Below are 21736 nucleotides of genomic sequence, written 5' to 3' on the forward strand. Positions count from 1 at the left end.
AAACGCCATAAGAAAGCTGATGTAGCAGTGTCGACATGAAATGGAATTCAGGACAGTTCATAGAGTAAAGGGGGGCTGCGCGGCAATCAGAACTCGTAAGCAACTGACTGTAAAGCTCAAAACACAGCAAAGTTGGCAGTCGGGGTGAGATGTTGACTGTCACGAAAAGTGATGCCTGTTTGTCCCTAAGCAGAGAAATCTGTGTTATTTTCCAGCACACGTGGAGCACAAGCAAAATATTTACAAAACACTGGCAAGATCATGGAAACAGTGTTTGGCAATTTAAAAGCTTGTTTCTAACTCATGGGATGCGGGGAGTCGGCTCCCTAGAACTGGACCGAGTGCGCAGAACCACGTGAGGAAACAGCCATGGCCAGCTCAGATCAGCGTCGACAGCTTAGTGGTGTCCGACTTTATACACGACAAAATAAACGACTTAACCATTTAAGCCAAAAAATAAGACCAGCGTAACCCAAAGAGAGTATTTAAATACTTCTGTCAATTAGGACAATTGAGAAAAGAGAATAACAAAATCAAAAGTAAAACTCAAACTTTGTACCTGAAAAATCCAATAAACTGACTGATTTATAGAAAACCTAAGACATTCCATATCAAATAAAAATTTTTAAATATGAGCAAGCCATTATGAACACCTTTCTGCCAATATATTTGAAAACAGAGAAATAGGATTTAATTGTTAGAACTGGGTCAAGAAGAAATAAAATACTTGGGTTAATGAATAACAATTACAGAAATTGCATTGCAGTAAAAAAAAAAAAAAAAAAGACCCCAAACAGATACCAGACCTAGGCGATTTTATAAGCATACAAAAATATTTATAAAAACTATTTAAGGGCCAGGCGCGGTGGCTCAAGCCTGTAATCCCAGCACTTTGGGAGGCCAAGACTGGCAGATCACGAGGTCAGGAGATCGAGACCATCCTGGCTAACACGGTGAAACCCCATCTCTACTAAAAAAAAATACAAAAACTTAGCCAGGCGAGGTGGCAGGCGCCTGTAGTCCCAGCTACTCGGGAGGCTGAGGCAGGAGAATGGGGTGAACCCGGGAGGCGGAGCTTGCAGTGAGCTGAGATCTGGCCACTGTACTCCAGCCTGGGCGACAGAGCGAGACTCCGTCTCAAAAAAAAAGAAAAAAAAAAAAACTATTTAAAAGAATGTAACGAGAAAACAACTCAATAAAGTTATGAATCAAGTTTAACCTTGGTACCCAAACCTGACAAAGATTATGTAAGAAAAAATCAGCTGGGCCAGGTGGCTCACACGTATACTTCCAGCATTTTGGGAGGCCAAGGTGGGAGAATTGTCTGAGACCAGGAGTTTGAGACCAGCCTGGGCAACATTGCAAGACCCCATCTCTACATGAAATTTAAAAATTAACCAGGCATGGTGGCGCACACCTGTAGTCCTAGCGACTTGGAAGCTGAGACCTTACAAGTGAGCCCAGGAGTCCAAGGCTGCAGTGCAGTGAGCTATGATGATCACACCACTGCACTCCAGGCTGGGCAACAGAGCAAGACCCTGTCTCTCAAAATCAACCAAACAAAAAGATAATGTAAGAAAAAATAAAATTGGCCAGACGCGGTGGCTCAAGCCTGTAATCCCAGCACTTTGGGAGGCCGAGGCGGGCGGATCACGAGGTCAGGAGATCGAGACCATCCTGGCTAACACGGTGAAACCCCGTCTCTACTAAAAAATACAAAAAACTAGCCGGGCGCAGTGGCGGGCGCCTGTAGTCCCAACTACTCGGGAGGCTGAGGCAGGAGAATGGTGTGAACCCAGGAGGCGGAGCTTGCAGTGAGCTGAGATCCGGCCACTGCACTCCAGCCTGGGCGGCAGAGCAAGACTCCGTCTCAAAAAAAAAAAAAAAAAAAAGAGAAAAAATAAAATTATGAAGATGAATGCAAAAATTCCAAATGAAATATAATTAAATAAAACCCAATTGTATGTTATAAGTAAAAGTAATACATTCTAAGCAAGTAAATTTATCCCAGGAATGCAAGGGGTAGTATGTTAATATGGCTATAATTTGCCGTATTAACAAAGTAAAGGGGAAAATCACCATCTTAACAAATGCAAAACAGTAATTCAGTTTTCATTCAACATGTACTTGTCATGTTAGGCCAACTAGGAGTAGAAGAAAATTTCTTTAAATAAAATATGTCTAACAAAATCTTTACAGCAAATTATTTTTTATTTTTATTTTTTATTTTTTTTAATTTTTTTTTTAGACATAGTCTCACTCTATTGCCCAGGCTGGAGTATGGTGGCACGATCTCGGCTCACTGCAAGGTCTGCCTCCCGGATTCACACCATTCTCCTGCCTCAGCCTCCTGAGGAGCTGGGACTACAGGCGCCCACCACCACGCCCGGCTAATTTTTTATATTTTTGGTAGAGATGGGGTTTCACTGCGTTAGCCAGGATGGTCTTGATCTCCTGACCTCATGATCTGCCACCTCGGCCTCCCAAAGTGCTGGGATTACAGGCGTGAACCACTGCGCCCGGCTGCAGCAAAAATTTTAAGTACTGAAATCCTTTAGAACCATCCCCATTGGCAGCAGAACTGAACAGGGACCCCACTACTCTCCAGTGCGATTTAGCGGCTGTACTAGTGATTACCACAACAAAGAAAAAGGAAACAAGGCCTGTGCGGTGGCTCAGGCCTGTAATTCCAGCACTTTGGGAGGCCAAGGCAGCAGATCATGAGGTCAGGAGATCAAGACCATCCTGGCTAACATGGAAAAGCCCCATCTCTATTAAAATACAAAGTCAGCCGGGCGTGGTGGCGCATGCCTGTAATCCCAGCTACTCAGCCGGCGGAGGCGGGAGAATCGCCTGATCCCAGGAGGCAGGGATTGCCATGAGCCGAGATCTAGCCATTGCACTCCAGCCTGGGCAACAAGAGTGAAACTCCATCTCAAAAAAAAAAAAAAAAAAGAAAAAGGAAACAAGGCATGCTAATTGAAAAATAACTTTTCATATCTAGAAAATCCAGGTGAATTCATAAACTATTGAAACCAAGAAGCCCACAAGATCACCCCACAAAAAGTTATATTCCTAGCAATGACAATACTATTTTAACAGCAACCTAAATGCTAAAATAAATGTAACAAAGGTTTTGGACAAAATCATGAAACATGATAGAAGGTCATAAAAGAAGGCCTAAATGGGAGATTTTTATGGATGGGACAATTCAGTATCACCAAAGTGTTAACTCTCCCCCAAGTTAATCCGTGTATTTAATCAAAATCCCAACAGAATTCTTTGTGGAGTTAGGAAATTGATTGTAATAAACATAGAAGATAAAGGTCTGAGGATAGCCATGGCGATTCGGGGAGCAGAGGCAGGAGGGCGAGGGCTCACCTACCAGGCGTCTGGATAGATCATAAACCTGCCATCAGTCATGACAAGGGGTCAAGCAGAATTCGGATTCCCAGGCAGGGATGTGTGCAAGGACCTGGCTTGTCCTGGGGCTGGTCAATCTTTGGCACGGAATGGCCTCTTCAGGAACAGGTGTTATTGGGACAGCTGCCTTTCCATGTGGATGATGGCGTAAAAGTAGCACCCCCCAAACTTAAGATTAAAACATTAAGATTATTATGAGGAAAGGAAAGGAAATCTTAAATATCATAAGATTATTATGAGGAATATAGAATATTCTTATTGCCTAGGGCAAGGATAGATTTCTTACAAAAGACAAGCTGCACTTTAAGAGATGGACAAAAAGAAAAGATGGACAATCTGATCACACCCCATGGTGAACTTCTCTCCACGCTAAGACCCCAGACAAGGATAAAAAGTAGGACCAAGGTCCAGAGAAGAAAACAAATTCTGCTTAAAATCATAACTATTCAACGTTGCATACATTCTCTCTCTTCAACTGAAAGTTGCTTAGCATCCTATGGCACTGGAGTGACACCCGGCTGGCCCGAGGGCTCAGCTGCCTCCAGCAAAGCACCCGGTGGGGAGGAGGGAGCAGCCCCGGCTCTGATGACTGACAGTGGTGCCCAGGCCCAGCTCCCTTCTCTACACAGACAACAGAGGCCCGCTTAGCACAGGCTTTTCTTTGCCAGTACAGACACCGTCAGCCAGTGGAACGGACCTGCAAGACAGCTTGCCGTGGCCGCTTTGCAGGCACAGGGCACACTGGCATTCGTGCACGCAGCTCCTCTGTCCTCCCATGCCCTGCACCCTCTGTCACAAGGAAACGCTTGCTTCTAGCGGCACCAAATAGATTTGGAAGCAGTTTGTGCCCAAGCTCAAATCCCGTCAGCGTCTGCCTGTTTCCCTGGCGTGCATGCGTCCTGCCGAGATGCATCTGGCACCAGGTGGGATGTGCTCACAGGTTCTCAAAATGACAACACATAGCAGTTTCCCTGGATGTTTGTTAAATACTATTCCTGGGACCTACCCAGAGATTCCAATTCCTTACGGGTGTGGAAGAGCCTGGAAATCGCATGTGTGGTGTGTGGCATGTGTATAGGGGTGTGTTTATGTGGTGTGTCTTTGGGGTATGAGTGTGGTATGTGTATAGTGTGAGTTTGGGTTGTGTGGGTGTGGCGTGTGTATGGTGGGTGTGAGAGTGGTGTGTGTATAGCGTGAGTTTGGGTTGTGTGAGTGTGGCGTGTGTATGGCGTGAGTTTGGGTTGTGTGGGTGTGGCGTGTGTATGGTGGGTGTGAGTGTGGTGTGTGGGGGGTGAGTGTGGTATGTGTATAGTGTGAGTTTGGGTTGTGTGGGTGTGGCGTGTGTATGGTGGGTGTGAGTGTGGCATGTGTATGGCATGAGTTTGGGTTGTGTGGGTGTGGCGTGTGTTGTGGGTGTGAGTGTGGTATGTGTATAGCGTGAGTTTGGGTTGTGTGAGTGTGGTGTGTGTATGGCGTGAGTTTGGATTGTATGGGTGTGGCGTGTGTATGGCGTGAGTTTGGGTTGTGTGGGTGTGGCGTGTGTATGGTGGGTGTGAGTGTGGTGTGTGTATAGCGTTTGAGTTTGGGTTGTGTGAGTGTGGTGTGTGTATGGCGTGAGTTTGGGTTGTGTGGGTGTGGCATGTGTATGGTGGGTGTGAGTGTGGTGTGTGGGGGGTGAGTGTGGTATGTGTGTAGCCTGAGTTTGGGTTGTGTGAGTGTGGCGTGAGTTTGGGTTGTGTGAGTGTGGCGTGTGTATGGTGGGTGTGAGAGTGGTGCGTGTATGGCATGAGTTTGGGTTGTGTGAGTGTGGCGTGCGTATGGCATGAGTTTGGGTTGTGTGAGTGTGGCGTGCGTATGGCGTGAGTTTGGGTTGTGTGAGTGTGGCGTGTGTATGGTGTGAGTTTGGGTTGTGTGAGTGTAGCATGTGTATGGCATGAGTTTGGGTTGCGTGAGTGTGGTGCTCATGTACAAGCGTGAGCACGGAGATTCTTTGGTAGGGAGGGAGTCGGGGTCTCCCTCTGTCGCCCAGGCTTGAGTGCAGTGGCACAATCTCAGCTCATTGCAACCTCCACCTCTCGGGTTCTCTGTCTCCTGAGTAGCTGGGACCACAGGCACTGACCACCAAGTCCGGCTAATTTTTTAATTTTTTATCTAGGTTTGGTCTTGCTATGTTGCCCAGGTTGGTCTGGAACTCTTTCCTCACGCGATCCTCAGTCCTCAGCCTCCCAAAGTACTGGGATTACAGGCACGAGCCACCACCCAGGAGATTCTGATGTCGCAGACATCTGACTCGCACACTCCCCGGACAGCTCCCGTGTGCCCAGCACCACAGTCAGGGATAGCTGATATATAAATTAGCCAGGTATGGTGGCGTGCACCTGTGGTCCCAGCTACTCGGGAGGCTGAGGCACAAGAATCTCTTGAACCCGGGAGGTGGAGGTTGCAGTGAGATTGCACCAGTGCACTCTCCAGCCTGGCAACAGAGCAAGACTCCGTCTCAAAACAACAACAACAAAAACAAACAAAAGACGTAAGACGTGGACCGCTGGAGAATGGGGGTGCTGCCTGCAGTCAAAACAGAGTGGGGCTGCCCAGCTCAGGGCCAGAATGATCCTATTCCCAGCACTTCTCAGTCAGGCTCTGTGGCTCAACTAAGAAACCGGCCTCCCTTGCAGACAATGGCCTAGCTGGCCTGGTCTCCTGGAGGCTCTCTTCAAATATTTACATCCACACCCAAGATATGCTCTCCAGAATTGACTCGCATTATTGCTATGGGCCAAGTTTTCATCTGCAGTTTAAATCTGTTTCCCAACCTATGTTCCTATGTCCTAGGGGTTTGGAATTCTAGATCGTATTTGAAGTGTTGGTGTCACACACACACCTTAACACCTGCACGCTGGCAACAAAACCATCCGCTTTGCAGCACAACTGGGGCCGCCTGACCTTTCTCCTGTCCTCCCTGCTTGAGCTCAGCAGCTGGGCAGCAGGGGATGCATGGCCACTGGCCGGCCAGGTGCAGCTCTCAGCTGGGGTGTTCAGAGGACGCCTCTGTCCCCCCCTCCCCCATCCCTCTGTCGCCCTTGGAGGCAGAGAACTTTGCCCGCCAGTCCCATGGGGAATGTCAACAGGCAGAGGCAGCGCTGCAGAGATTTCATCATGGTCTCTCGAGCCCTCGGGCTCCTCTGCCTTCTGCTTGGGCTTCAGGGCTGTCTGGCTGCAGGTGCGTCCGGGGAGATTTTCCCCATAAACTTGGTGGAAGGGCAGTGGGCAAATCCAGGAGCCGACCCGGGCTTCCCAAACCGTCCTTGCTCTGGACACCCCCATTCACCAGGAGGGTTTTCTGGTGGCTCCTGTTCAATTGTTTTCCTTCCAGAAACCAGCATCCAGGCACAGGAGGGGAGGCCCTTCTTAGTAGCCCAGGCTTTGGTGGGATTATTTTTCAAAGAACTTTAGGAGTGGGTGGTGCTTTCTTGGCCCCCATGGGCCCCTGCCTGTTAGGTTGGACAAGCACAGGGAGTCGGGGGCCTCTCAGAGTATGGGAGGTGCTCACAGGCTGCTCCCAGGCTGGGGAGGACAAGTGTGTGGGGGATGGTGCCTGGGGCATGGGGGATGGGGTGTGGAGGATGGGGGGTGGGGATGGCATGTGGGGTGTGGAGGATGGGCCATGAGGGGGTGGGTCCTGGGAAACGGTATGTGGGGTATGAGGGATGGGGCGTGGGGTGCGGGAGGGGGGTGTGGGAAAGTGTGTGGGGTGTGGGGGATGGGATGTGGGAAGTGGCATGTGGAGTGCAAGGAATGGGGCATGGAGGTGTTGAGCATGGGGTGTGTCGGGTGTGTGGGGTGTGGGGGAGGGGGAATGGAAAGGGTGTGTGGTGTGTGGGGGATGGGGTGAGGGGATGGCGTGGGAGGTGGGGCATGGGGATGGCAGGTGTGGCGTGGGGATGGCGAGTGGGGGGTGGGGCGTGGGGATGGTGACTGTGGGGTGGGGATGGCGAGTGGGGCTGGGGCCTGGGAATGGTGAGTGGGGTGGGGATGGCGAGTACAGGGTGTGGCATGGGGATGGTGAATGGGGCATGAGGATGGCGTGTGGGGATGGCGAGCAGGGGGGTGGGCTGTGAGGGACAGTGCCTGAGATGTGGGGCTGCAGCCCCAGCTCACACCTGGCCTTATGACCCCAGCCACCTTCCTGCCCCAGGCGGGGTCGCTGAGGCCTCAGGAGGAGAAAACACAGGACCTGCTGTGGAAGCCAGGGCCTCACAGAGGTGAGCAGGGACTGCCACTGGTTTAGTCCCGGGGCCCAGTGGGGGCCAACATCACCTCCTTGGCCTCCCATGGCAAGGAGCCAGCCCGCGGGGTGGCTACTGCACTGCCCCCCAAGGAGGGTGTTCCCTGCTCAAGAGGAAGTGACCGCTCCAGTTCAGCCTTCCCTGGGACTGGGGTGCAGGTGACCTTATCTTCTTTGTTAAATCCTGTTCCTTCCAGACAATCCTGTGTTATTCATCAGGTTTGCCTCAGTTCTTGAGAGATTTTCTGATGCAAATCTGCTTTCATCCCAGGGCGGTAGGGGCTCAGCTCACGCCAGCCTCCAGGGGTGTGGGTGTCCTAGAAGTGTGGGTGTCCCGGGGGCGTGGGTGTCCCTGGAGTGTGGGTGTCCTGGGGGCATGGGTGTCCCAGAGCGTGGGTGTCCCTGGAGTGTGGGTATCCCAGGGGCGTGGGTGTCCCGGAGGCATGGGTGTCCCAGAGCGTGGGTGTCCCGGGGCGTGGGTGTCCCAGGGGCGTGGGTGTCCCGGAAGTGTGGGTGTCCCGGGGCGTGGGTGGCTTGGGGGCATGGGTGTCCCGGGGGCGTGGGTGGCTTGGGGGCGTGGGTGTCCCGGGGGTGTGGGTGTCCTGGGAGCGGGTGTCCCGGGAGTGTGAGTGTCCTGGGGGTGTGGGTGTCCCGGGAGTGTGAGTGTCCCAGGGGCCTGGATGTCGGGGGACTGCAGGGACACCCTTCCCACTCCTGCTGCCCGGGGCACCTCCCCTGAGGACTCCGCCTCCAAGAGCTCCCACCTCCTGGATTCTTTGGTGACCCCCGCCTGCATCCTCAGCCTCCTTCCAAACCAGACCGGTTCTCTAGGGACGTGGACGTGTGAAACTGATTTTAAAGGAAACAGACGGTGGCGTTTCTCTGGGCCCCACGTGGCCCAGTAGCGCCCACCTTCCGTCCCTTCTTCCGCGCTCAGTAACCGATTTAGGCCGCTCCTGCAGAACTCGGGCTCCTGCCCAACTGCCACCTGCGTCCACCTGAGGCCTCGTCCTCCCAGCAAAGGTCGTCCCTCCCGAACGCGCCTCCTGCGGCCTCTCCAGAGCCCCTCCCGCGCGTCCTGTCGGCCTCCTCCCGGGCCTCCCTCTCCCGCCTGCCCCACGGCCCGGCCAGTCTCCCCTCGCGGGCTGAGGCGGGTTCAGGCAGCGCGGCCGCCCCGGGGGTCACTCCTCGTCCACCACCGCGTGGTGCCTACAGCTCACAGCTCCCGGGAGACGGTCCCCTCAGCTGCAGGGCGTCCTGAAGAACGGCCTGCTCAGAGCTGAGCGCACGGGCTTGCCTCGCCCTGGGCGCCCTTGGCCCTCGCCGACCCCGTTTTCCATGGGCAAAGCGGGGGTCCTACTTGCCTACAAGTAACCGTCGGGGTTACGGAGAGGCCAGGAGCTGTAGCGGGGGCTCTGCTCTCAGGACCGGCCCCAGGAGGATCCGCGCGAGGTCTGGCGCTCCGAGGGGTCGCAGGGCACAGAGGGGCCCCAAGCGGAGGAGGGGGAGGCGGCAGGAGCCCAGGCCCGCCCAGAGCCGGCGAGGAAGCCTGGGGCTCGGTGTCGGGGGAGCCGGGCAGGGGCCGCGCCTCGGACCCTCAGCTGCAGGGCGTCCTGAAGAACGGCCTGCTCGGAGCTGAGCGCACGGGCTTGCCTCGCCCTGGGGCGGGGCTTGGGGAAGGCAGATCTGGCCGCCGGAGACGCGGTGCGGATGGAGACGAGGGATTTGGCTTTCCGCGGGCGGCTGTGCACCGCCAAGGCGGCGTTGGCGCGCGGTTCATGTGGGCCCAGGCGGGTGCCCAGCACCCGGGCCGCGCCGCCTTCTCTTCGCCGGCATTAACCCCCAGCCTCACATTTATGCGGCGGCGCCCGCGGCCCCCTTCGGCCCAGCTTCCGCGCGTGCCCCTGAGCGCGCCCTCGGGATCAGCCCCTGGAAGCGGAGAGGCCGGGCCGGGAAGGATGAGTGAGGGGGGTGATCGCCCCAGGAGCACCGCAGGGAGGACGCCCAGCCAGGCCTGCCAGCAGCGCCGCTCCCCTACCCCAGGACGGGGTGGGAAACTGCGATGCCCCCGCTGCGTGGGGCAGGGCCGTGGGGCGGTCTCCGAGGACTGGGCGCGGCAAGCGGTGAGCGTTTCACGGAACTCGCGTTTTTCAGTCTTCGTAACCCAGGAGGAAGCCCATGGCGTCCTGCACAGGCAGCGGCGCGCCAACTCGTTCCTGGAGGAGCTGCGGCCGGGCTCCCTGGAGAGGGAGTGCAAGGAGGAGCAATGCTCCTTCGAGGAGGCCCGGGAGATCTTCAAGGACCTGGAGAGGACGGTGAGCGCAGCCTCGGGGCGCCCCGCACCGCTGAGACTGCAGGCGGCGCTGGACCAGGCCGTGTGGGGCCGCCTGTGTCTCTCCGGCTGTGGCTGTGAGCGGCGAACACGCAGCGGCGCCCGCACTGCGCTTCCTGCGGGGGTCGCTTTCCGCCTGGGGTGACTCCGCTTTCCTGGGCGATTCCCCTCCCTCCCCGTTTCCAGGAACACCCTACCAGGCGCACGCTCTCCCTACGCGGCCACTCCGCGCATGCCGGTTTTCACATCAGAAAATACGATTTGAAAAGCACACTTAGGGTGTCCCCCTTAACTTCCTAAGGGAGGCCCCCCAATCCCATAAGGATCCGGGGCAGTCTGCGCATCACAGATGCGCGCTCACAGAAGGGACGTGGTGAGAAGCTGGCCTGGGGGAGCTGCTCGCGGCCCACACCATGCCACCAGCGGCACCTCCGCAGGGCACATGTCGGGGAGAAAAAACGTGGGGACCTGGGGCTTTCTCCACCTCACACTCACGGGTCACCTCACACAGGACACCTCACACTCAGGGTGCACTTCAAACTCACAGGTCATTACACCTCACACAGGACGCCTCACACAAGACACCTCACACGGCGCACTTCACACTCACAGGTCACCTCACATTCGACACCTCACACTGGGCACACTTCACACTCGGGACACCTCACACTCAGGGTGCACTTCAAGCTCACAGGTCATTACACCTCACACAGGACGCCTCACACAAGACACCTCACACAGGGCACACTTCACACTCACGGGTCACCTCACATTCGACACCTCACACAGATCACCTCACTCAGAGGACACCTCACACTGGGCACACTTCACACTCAGGACACCTCACACTCAGGGTGCACTTCAGACTCACAGGTCATTACACCTCACACAGATCACCTCACTCTTATAGGACACTTCACACTCACAGATCACCTCACTCTCACAGGACACTTCGGACAGGACACACTTCACACTCACAGGCCACCTCAGGTTATGTCAAACTCACAGGTCCCCTCACACAGTCACCTCACACAGTGTACACTTCACACTCACAGGTCCCCTCACACAGGTCACCTCACACAGTCACCTCACACAGTGCACACTTCACACTCACAGGTCCCCTCACACAGGACACCTCACACAGTCACCTCACACAGTGCACACTTCACACAGGTCCCCTCACACAGTCACCTCACAGGGCACACTTCACACTCACAGGTCCCCTCACACAGGTTACCTCACACAGGATGCACTTCACACTCATGGGTCCCATCACACACAGGACACCTCACACTCGTCACCTCACACACGTTACATCAAACTCTCAGGTCCCCTCACACAGTCACCTCACACACAGGGCACACTTCACATTCGCAGGTCACCTCACACCAGGCCCACGACTCTCACAGGTCACCACACCTCACACACATCAGCTCACATAGATCATCTCACCCTCACAGGACATCCATCACACTCACAGGTCACGTCACACTCATACCTCACCCACAGGTCACCTCACACAAATCACCTTGCTCACACAGATCACCTCACACACAGGGCACACTTCACACTCACAGGTTCCCTCACACAGGACACCTCACACTCACAGATCACCTCAACACCGATCACCTCACACAGGGGACACTTCGTTCTCACAGGTCACCTCACTCACAGATCACACAGGGCACACTTCACTCACAGATCACACCTCACCTCCCGCTCACAGATCACCTCACTCTCACAGGGCACCTCACTCTCACAGGACACCTCATACAGGGCACACTTCACTCCCACAGGTCACCATACCTCACACAGATCACCTCATACAGATCACTTCATTCTCACAGGATACCTCACACTCAGGGCACACTTCACACTCACAGGTCACCTCACACAAGGCACCCTTCACACTCACAGGTCACCACACCTCACACAGATCATCTCACTCTCACAGGACCCCTCACACTCAGATTATCTCACACTCAGGTCGCCACACCTCACACTCTTAGGATGTCTCACGCAGGATGCCTCACAGTCACAGAGAACCACATCTCATATGCACAAGACACTTCACATTCACAGGACACCTCATGCTCACAGGAAGCCTCACACTCACAGGAAGTCCAGCTGTCTGAGACAAAGGCTAACATGACCCTTTCCGGGCAAATTGAGGATGGTCATGCCTAGCATTTTTATCCACCTAGTTTTCAAAGCATTTCTCATCTGTTGTATTCTCACAGCACCCTGTGAGTTTAAGTTTAGGTGGCCAACAGTTTCTTCAGCAATCACTTTTTTCTGTGGAGTGCTTTTGCTGTTTGTGGAAGATTTTGCATCTGCTACTGCACCCTCTCCCGGTGTCAGCCGGTGTGTGTGGCCACCCTGTCAGAGATGGAGCTGTGGCTCAAAGCCTGTGTACCTCATCCCAGGTCCACAGCTCAGCGACAGAAGAGTCAGGGCTGAACCTCGGGTGTTCTGACCTGGGAGCAGGAAATGTGTGGTCACCCACAGTTTCAGAAGTCCTGGGGAGGGGCCAAGATTGGAAGAAATCTACCTCAGCTCTGCAGGAAAGTCTGGCTTCCTGAGCCCACCCTGCCAGGCCCAGGTCCAAGTTCCCCAACCCCAGCTCGTGGTTTGTCCAGTGCTCACCGTTGGGTGCGCTGGTGAAGGTGCTCACGAGGCTTTCTCTTTTGTTCCCTCAGAAGCTGTTCTGGATTTCTTACAGTGGTGAGTAGATGATCGCCACCAATCCTGCCTGCAACCCTTCTCCTCAGCGTACTGACGCCAGCCCATTCCACAGATGGGGACCAGTGTGCCTCAAATCCGTGCCAGAATGGGGGCTCCTGCAAGGACCAGCTCCAGTCCTATATCTGCTTCTGCCTCCCTTCCTTCGAGGGCCGGAACTGTGAGAAGAGTGAGGCCCCACTTTGGGTCCCATATTTGCAGAGGGCCTGGCCAACCGGGTTGCAGGGTGCACAACCTGGTGGGGTGTGTGGACCGGGCATTCTGGGCTCAGCCCCAGTTGGAATTTGGTCTAGGTGACCTTGAAGTCCCTTCTAGTCTGAGGTCTTTGACAGGGACCCAAGGTTCTAATTCTCAGACTCAGTGGCCCCTTGGGCTCCCGGCCCTGGGCAATTCTCAGCCCTCGAGATGGCCCAGCTGAGAGTCCCTGTGTCCCTGTCCCACTTCCACGTCCCACCAGGCAGCACCGCTTGGTAAACTTCCCCTTCTCTACTTTCCATTACAAAGGTTTGAGGTGTTTTTTGTTTGTTTGTTTGTTTTTGGTTTTGTTTTGTTTTGTTTACCATCTGAATATTAAATTATTGCAAAGTTTGAGGCCCCCAACTTCCCTTAGGTTCAGTAATTCACTAGAAGGACTCATAGAACCCACTGAAGTGGATACACTCACAGTTACCATTTATTACAGCAAAGGAAGCTTACTTAAGTCTGCAGAGGAACCGGGCACAAACTTCCCATTGTCCCCTCCCTGTGGGGTCATGTGGACACTTCTCCCAGAAAGACGTGTGATGAGACGTGGGAAGTACTGCCAACTTGGGAAGCTCTATGAGCCCCGGTGTCCAGAGGTTTTATCAGGGCTCAATCACACAGACCCAGCTGACCACCCACACGGCTGACCTCAGTCTCAGCCCCTCCAGAGGCCAAGCCAATAGTGTGGCCCGAGGCCCTGCCATCATCACATTGTCAGCTAGACCATCCAGCATGGCCCAAGGTCCGGGTAAACACCAACATTCCCTCAGGGCTTAGCGATCACTTCCCAGGAAATGTGTGGTCACCCTTCCAAGGGCTTAGCGATCACTTCCCAGGAGCCAAGGCAAAGGCTACCCTTTCCCTGGGAACAGCAGCTCATCCTTGACCACCCAAGGTGGTTCATTCTCACACTGAACGAGCTCTCCGGCACAGCAGCCACTTTCTTCTCTAAGTAGAAGAGAGCCCAGCAAGGTGGGGCAGGCTGAAGAGAGAGGCTTCCTGCTGGTCATCTGGGTCCAGAATGCCTGGGGATCTCTGCTCAGCCCTGGTGCCCAGCAGCCCTGGTGTGCATCCTGCAGGGCAGCCCTTCCCGCCGGAGTCCTGGACTTACTCAGGGCCACTGCCCTTGCCCACATCAATCAAAGTCGGGCTGCCGGTTCTGCTGCTTCTGTCTGAGCCCATGGCCAGTGCTGGGACTGACTGTCCCTAGGCGGGCTCACGGTGGCATGAGGCCAGCTTGGAGAACTGTCTCAGCGCTCTGGTCCTCTCGTCAGTTGAGTCTCTGATTGGAAGTCCCTTGGATACTTTTACCATCCCTACGGGACTTTCACTTTCCCCCAGGCTCCCCTCAGCTTCCCATCAGCTGCTCGGAAGAGTGGTCACCCTGGAGGCCACTGCCCACCAGCCAGGCACCCCCCCAAATGCAACTGCAGCCAGCGCTGCCCCCGACTGGCAAGGCTGTTCAGACATGTGACTCCTCTGATCCAGGCCTTGTCCTTTGGATCAGTCCACGGAGCAGGCGGTGCCAAGCTCAGGCTCTGTCGCCCACAGCTCAGTGCCCCTTCCAGGCAGAACGCCGCTGCTGACTTAGGGCATGGCATCCCCCGGGGCTGGCTCTCACTGACCCAAAGAGGCCCCTCTCAGGGTATCCCCTTCCTGTCCGCAGACAAGGACGACCAGCTGATCTGCGTGAACGAGAACGGCGGCTGTGAGCAGTACTGCAGTGACCACGCGGGTGCCAAGCGCTCCTGTTGGTGCCACGAGGGGTACTCGCTGCTGGCAGACGGGGTGTCCTGCATGCCCACAGGTGACCAGGCTTCATGTCCCAGTCCCAGATGACACCAGTCCCTGTCCCACTACGGATTCTCTTACTGGACAAAAGACGGGTGGGGGTGGCTTCACATCTGAGCACCAACCATGCGCTGACCAACCGTGAGGCAGGATCTGGGCACCAAGGGTGGCACAGGCCAGAGCGACAGTGACTAGGATGGGCACCCTGGGGGCAGTCCCTGAATGGCCTCAGGCCCCCTACCCATGCTAGGCAGACCAGGGGAGCCAAGCAAGGCTCTATCTCACGTCCAACTCCCACTCGCAGGACCTCCGCTGGGGTTCGTGAATCTACCTTGGCACAGGCAGTGTCTGTACTGACTGCTGCCCGCTCTGAATTCCAAAACTTGTAAAGGCTCCTGGGAAAATGGGATGTTTCTCCAAACCAGCCTGGAACAAATGGGCTGCACTTCCAAAGGCAGGGACACCCCACGCCCACTGTGTCTCGAAGAGGTGGACGTGCCCACCCTGGCCACACAGCCTGGGACTCAGCCCACCACCTCCTCAGGTTTTCTTTCTGGCCCACGACCTTGATTGGAGCAGATCAAAACTAAGCGTGGGATCAAAACAACAGAGTTGTTTGTGACGTTGATTCATCTTTAGGTAGAATTTCATTCACCTTTTACTAAAGTCAAGCAACACATTTTCCCCCTGAAAAGTGAGCAGAGGGCAATATTAAGACATAAGCCCTCCATCTCCTCCAAAACCAGCCCTGACCATTGTCTCCTCAGCCAGCCACTTCCGCAAGGGCCTCTCATGGCCCAGCCCCAGCAGTCAGGCCCAGCCGAGGCCCTGCTTTCCACCATCCCTGGGCCCTGGCAGCTCCTGCTCCTGGGGGCCTCCCATAGCCTCGGCCTCAAGGCCTCTCAGAGGATGGGTGTTTCTGAATCTTTCCTAGTGGCTCGTTCATCCTTCACAAATTTCTGCATCTTTCTGACTTTTGTTTTACACAGTTGAATATCCATGTGGAAAAATACCTATTCTGGAAAAAAGAAATGCCAGCAAACCCCAAGGCCGAATTGTTGGGGGCAGGGTGTGCCCCAAAGGGGAGTGTCCATGGCAGGTAAGGCTTCCCTTGGCTTCAGGATTCCAAGCCCTGAGGGTCTTGGAGCCTTTTGAATGTGAGCTGAACAACAGTTCTGGAAGGGAAAATGGGCAGGTCAGCCCCAAGGCCACCAGGCTCCAAGTCAGCCCACCTAGAACCTCTAGCTCGCTGCACCCCCATGCTTTCAGTGGGGCAAGGAAGGAGAAAAGAAGGCGACACTCGCTGAGGGTCTACCCTGTGCAGAGAACCCTGCGAGATGCCCCTCCCGAGTTGTCACGTCGTCCTCACTGTTACTCTTTGAGGTGGGATCTTTGCCTGATCTTTGCAAAATCAGGAGCATTGGATCAAAGCTATGTGGAGATCCCGTGAGGTGAACAGTGAAATCTCACAGCGACGTTTGTATTGTTGGGCTGTGCCCAAGAGCACGTCTCGGCTAGAGAGGGGCACAGCCTCCCAGAGCCAGGTCTGAGCAGCTTTGCCTGGGAGGGATCTGCAAAGACCCCAGGATTTCAGAAACAAATTGTGCAATGCCAGAGGTCCCTTGGCGTGCCCGGGAGGGCGAGTCATCAGAGAAACAATGACAGTAATGTGACTTCCATGCCTCCTGTCCCCCCGCCCAGGTCCTGTTGTTGGTGAATGGAGCTCAGCTGTGTGGAGGGACCCTGATAAACACCATCTGGGTGGTCTCTGCGGCCCACTGTTTCGACAAAATCAAGAGCTGGAGGAACTTGACCGCGGTGCTGGGTAGGTGCCGCTCTCCCCTGTGTGACCGCGGTGCTGGGTAGGTGCCGCTCTCCCCTGTGTGACCGCGGTGCTGGGTAGGTACCACTCTCCTCTGACCGCGTTGCTGGGTGGGTACTGCTCTCCCATCTGACTGCTGTGCTGGTTACGCGCCACTCTCCCGTCTGGCGATGGTGCTGAGTAGGCGCCACTCTCCCCTGTCTGACCACGGCTCTCAAGTGTCTCAGGGGCCGCAGCTCTGGGCTTCGTGCTGTCACTTCCACAGACAGACAGACATCTCCAAAAGGGGAGCAACTGTGCTAGGCATGACTGCTGTGGCCACCGTCCTCTCAGCCACTTTCCCATGCCCAAATAAAATGGTAAAAGACAGGGGTTCTGCCCATCCTGCCTCACCTGGCCAAGAGCCCATAGGAGGATGCAACTCCCAGGGCTTCGTGGGACCACTGGGTGGCAGGGACTGTGCTCACTGGGTTTACAGGTGAGATGAACATTCCCAGGAGGGCACTTGGCTGGGAAGAACTGTGGAGAATCAGGGCACACCCTGCCCCCCCAGCTGCCAGGTCGCAGCACCCCTTCCCCACCTCAACGCCCAGGCCCCAGATTCACCCCAGTTCACACGTCCCCATGTGAGCCACAGGCTGCCACCTGCGGCAGGCTGGCCAGGTCACCTTGGGGTTGGATGCAGGCCCCCCTCACCCCAAAAGGAGACTGCAGCCCCTGCAGACCTAGAAATGGCCACAGCCCGTCCCCATGCACCAGGGGGCCAGGCAGCAGGTAGTGGGATGGGCCTGAGCAAGGCTCCCTCCTTCCAGGCGAGCACGACCTCAGCGAGCACGAAGGGGATGAGCAGAGCCGGCGGGTGGCGCAGGTCATCATCCCCAGCACGTATGTCCTGGGCGCCACCAACCACGACATCGCGCTGCTCCGCCTGCAGCAGCCCGTGGTCCTCACTGACCATGTGGTGCCCCTCTGCCTGCCCGAACGGACGTTCTCCGAGAGGACGCTGGCCTTCGTGCGCTTCTCGTTGGTCAGCGGCTGGGGTCAGCTGCTGGACCGTGGTGCCACAGCCCTGGAGCTCATGGCCCTCAACGTGCCCCGGCTGATGACCCAGGACTGCCTGCAGCAGTCACAGAAGGCGGAAGCCTCCCCGAATATCACGGAGTACATGTTCTGTGCCGGCTACTCGGACGGCAGCAGGGACTCCTGCAAGGGGGACAGTGGAGGCCCACACGCCACCCGCTACCGGGGCACGTGGTACCTGACAGGCATCGTCAGCTGGGGCCAGGGCTGCGCGGCCGTGGGCCACTTCGGGGTGTACACCAGGGTCTCCCAGTACATCGAGTGGCTGCAAAAGCTCATGCACTCAGAGCCACGCCCAGGCGTCCTCCTGCGAGCCCCATTTCCCTAGCCTAGCAGCCCTGCGCCCTGGAGAGAAAGCCAAGGCTGTGTAGAACTGTTCTGGCACAAAATCCCATCGATTCTTCTGCAGTTCATGGGGTAGAGGAGGGCATGGGAGGGAGGGAGAGGTGGGGAGGGAGACAGAGACAGAAACAGAGAGACAAAGAGACAGGGAGAGACTGAGGGAGAGGTTCTGAGGACATGGAGAGACTCAAAGAGACTCCAAGATTCAAAGAGCCTAATAGAGACACAGAGAAGGAATCGAAAAGATGAGATGCAGAGGCAGACAGGCGCTGGACAGAGGGGCAGGGGAATGCCGCGGTTGTCCTGGAGGCAGACAGCCCAGCTGAGCCTCCTTATCTCTCTTCAGCCAAGCCCACCTGCCCGTGATCTGCTGGCCTCAGGCTGCTGTTCTGCCTTCATTGCTGGAGACACTAGAGGCATGTACACACGTGGATGCATACACACACACCAATGCACACACACAGAGATATGCACACACACGGATGCACACACAGAGGGTCACACAGAGATATGCAAACACACTGACACACACACATACAGAGATATGCACATACACGGATGCATATACACAGATATGCGCACACACGGATGCGTGCACACCACACCAATGCACACACACACTAATGCACCCACACGGATGCAGAGAGATACGCACACACCGATGTGCACATACACAGATATGCACACACATGGATGAGTGCACACACACTAATGTACACACACAGATATGCACACACGGATGCACACACACCGATGCTGACTCCATGTGTGCTGTCCTCCAAAGGCGGTTGTTTAGCTCTCACTTTTCTCGTTCTTATCCATTATCATCTTCATTTCAGACAATTCAGAAGCATCACCATGCATGTTGGCAAATGCCCCAAACTCTCCCCCAAATGTGCCGGGCTGCACAGGCCGTTCCCCACCGGCTTCCCAACTTCACAATAAATGGTTGCATCTCCTCCGCACGCCTGTGGGGCCTGCCACCCACCGTGTAGCCTGTGATTCATTTTCAGAGCCCCCAGTGCTCATCCTCTGAGATGCTTTTTTCTTTCACAGTTTTCAGCATCACTGAAATGAACCCTCACATGGCAGCTGTTCTTTTTAAAAACAAAAGCTCTTTGATAGATGTTTGAGGCTGTAGCTCCCAGGACCCTGTGGAATTGGTTGTTCTCTCCCTGCCACAGCCCTTGTCAATGATATTTCGCAGAGACCCTGGGAGCTCCTGCTTGAGAATCAGGGACATACCACTAAATGCAGGTTCCCAGGCCCTGGCTGCAGTGGGAGGACCTGGCAAGCTGCACTCTTGCTGAGTCCCCAGGGTGGTGGGGGAAGAATGAGAAACACATGAGCAGAGAAATGGGGAGGTGACAGACACTGCCCACACTCAGACTCCAGCAAGCATGGCTCAGAGAGCAGACTCAACGCCATCCCTGCAGGGCCGTCCTGGGCACCAGTGGCGCTCACAGCAGCAAGGCAGGCACCAGCAACCCACCTCGGGGGCACTCAGGCAACATCTACTTTAGAGCAGACAGGGTCCGTGAACTACAGCCGAGGGCTGCTTCCAAGCCACCCTGCTCTTGTAAATAAAGTTTTATGGGAACACACCCACGTTAGTGTCCATGGAGTGGCCGTGACAGATGTCCAGCCAGACAGACCAGCTGACCCGCCAAGCCCAGCATGATTAGTGTCAGGACCTCTGCCGAAGATGCTGGCTGACCCTGGCCAGACCCCAGTTCCTAATGCCCCCACACAGGGACGGGGGCCAGTGGCGGGCCCTGATCAGGTCAGAGCTGGCTCTGCTTTCTCTTTTGTCCGAGTGACCGGGGAGTCATGCGGGGTCCTGGTGGGGTGCCAGCCTCCCTTCTTGCCAATGGGAAATGCAGGCACCCACCTCACGGTGCTGCTGAAGGAGGGGGCCCGGGACTCTCCAGAAACTTTGCTGAAGGGCCTGGGCACCCTCGAAGGCTACATTTTTTTTTTTTTTTTTTTTTGAGACGGAGTCTCGCTGTGTCGCCCAGGCTGGAGTGCAGTGGCCGGATCTCAGCTCACTGCAAGCTCTGCCTCCTGGGCTTTTACGCCATTCTCCTGCCTCAGCCTCCCGAGTAGCCGGGACTACAGGCGCCCGCCACCTCGCCCGGCTAGTTTTTTGTATTTTTTAGTAGAGACGGGGTTTCACCGTGTTAGCCAGGATGGTCTCGAACTCCTGACCTCGTGATCCGCCCGTCTCGGCCTCCCAAAGTGCTGGGATTACAGGCTTGAGCCACCGCGCCTGGACCGAAGGCTACATTTCTTATGGGACGTGCCACCTGCCATGGCTCAGCTCCAGCTTTCTGTGAGTGGCGAGATAGAATACAGGGAGGCCACTGGCCATGGGCCTGCGACAGGGTGGGGCGAGGCGGCAGGCTCGGGCCTCCAAAGCCAGCATCACCACCCAGCGTTGATGAAAAAGACTGCATGTCTGCCATGAGCATCCTGCTGCTGGTGCACACACCACATTGGTCTCTCCATACAAACGTGCCTAGAGGCGATGTCGGAGTGTGGAGACCACGAGAGGCAGGAGTCAAGACATCTGGTGCCACCAGGAAGGCCCCTCTCAGAGGACTGGGCTGTGCGTGGTGCCCACCGTGGGAGGCTACCCTGGCGTTGGCACCCAGTGCCATCAGTTTGTGTACTCGGGTGGGGCCCAGTGAGCACCTCCTGTGTGCCAGGCACAATGACGCACAATGTGTGCACACCAGGCCCAGGTGCAGGTGGCTGCGAGACGGGCAACACATCAAGGCAGACACACCGTGAGGCAGTGGCCAGCACTGTGGGTTTTAGGGGCGTTGCTCCGGCCACTACGGCATAGCAGGTAGTGATTGCCACACTGGCCAAGTTTTAGACCATTTATTCCAGGGACCCCAGAAGCAAAAATCCTGGCTGCACCTCCCGGTGACTCCCACAGCCATTGAGCGGAGATGCTCAGGGACCTGGTGACAGGAGGTTTCTGTGCTGGAGAATGAGCCCAGAAGCCCTCTCAGCCTCGGAACAGTGTGGCCAGTGGTGGGCAGGTCAGGAGGGGTTTCAGACAGAGCCTGTACCTCCAGATGGTCAGGGGAGGGCCACTCCCCACAGAAGTACATGTTGGGACCATGTGGGCACAGAAGGTTTGGGGGTGGGTGGGGCAGGTACCAGCCTGGCCTGTGGGAGACCGTGGTGCAGATGCCAAGCCCCCCCGTGACATCAGACCACCTGACACCACCCAGAGAATGGCCGTGAGCGGAAGGGCCCACCCAGAAGCAAGCAGGGCCTTGGGGCAGAAGTCCTGGGCTCAGACCCCACACTCACTGCCGGTGGCCCCGGGCTCCGGCTTCTGTGCTCTCTATACGTAGTTTTCTGTTCTGGAAAAATGATATTTTTATGTGATTGTGAGGACTGAGAGCTAGATGTAAACATCTGGAAACTACAAAACAAGCATGAAATGATGTTTTTATTCTTAGAACAGAAAGTCCCCGCGCCCGCGGACCTGGTGACCGATGAGGATGAGGTTCTGCGGGGCCTCTCCGGCTGCCCAGCTCTGCCTGGGGAAGGTGGGGCCAGAGTGGCTGTGTTCCCAGCGTGGTCATTCCCCTGCGTCGCCAGCGGGCCTCGGCTCCAATCAGGGGGCCTAAGCCAAGTGACAAGCAGCCGCACAACA

General features: G+C 55.8%; 1 protein-coding gene across 1 annotated transcript; it reads left to right on the top strand.

The window, feature by feature from the left end:
- Positions 1–6570: 6570 nt before the first annotated feature.
- Positions 6571–19025, top strand: F7 (coagulation factor VII; the record flags this gene model as incomplete). Its single annotated transcript, NM_001080136.1, is given in 9 exon segments — positions 6571–6643; positions 7602–7685; positions 9863–10023; positions 12740–12764; positions 12838–12951; positions 14692–14832; positions 15806–15915; positions 16518–16641; positions 17451–19025. Coding segments are annotated over 9 exon segments (1419 nt in total). The 3' UTR covers positions 18047–19025.
- Between the last annotated feature and the right edge of the window lie 2711 nt (positions 19026–21736).

The sequence above is a fragment of the Macaca mulatta genome, chromosome 17 (assembly GCF_049350105.2).
Source record: "Macaca mulatta isolate MMU2019108-1 chromosome 17, T2T-MMU8v2.0, whole genome shotgun sequence".
NCBI classification, from domain to species: Eukaryota; Metazoa; Chordata; class Mammalia; order Primates; family Cercopithecidae; genus Macaca; species Macaca mulatta.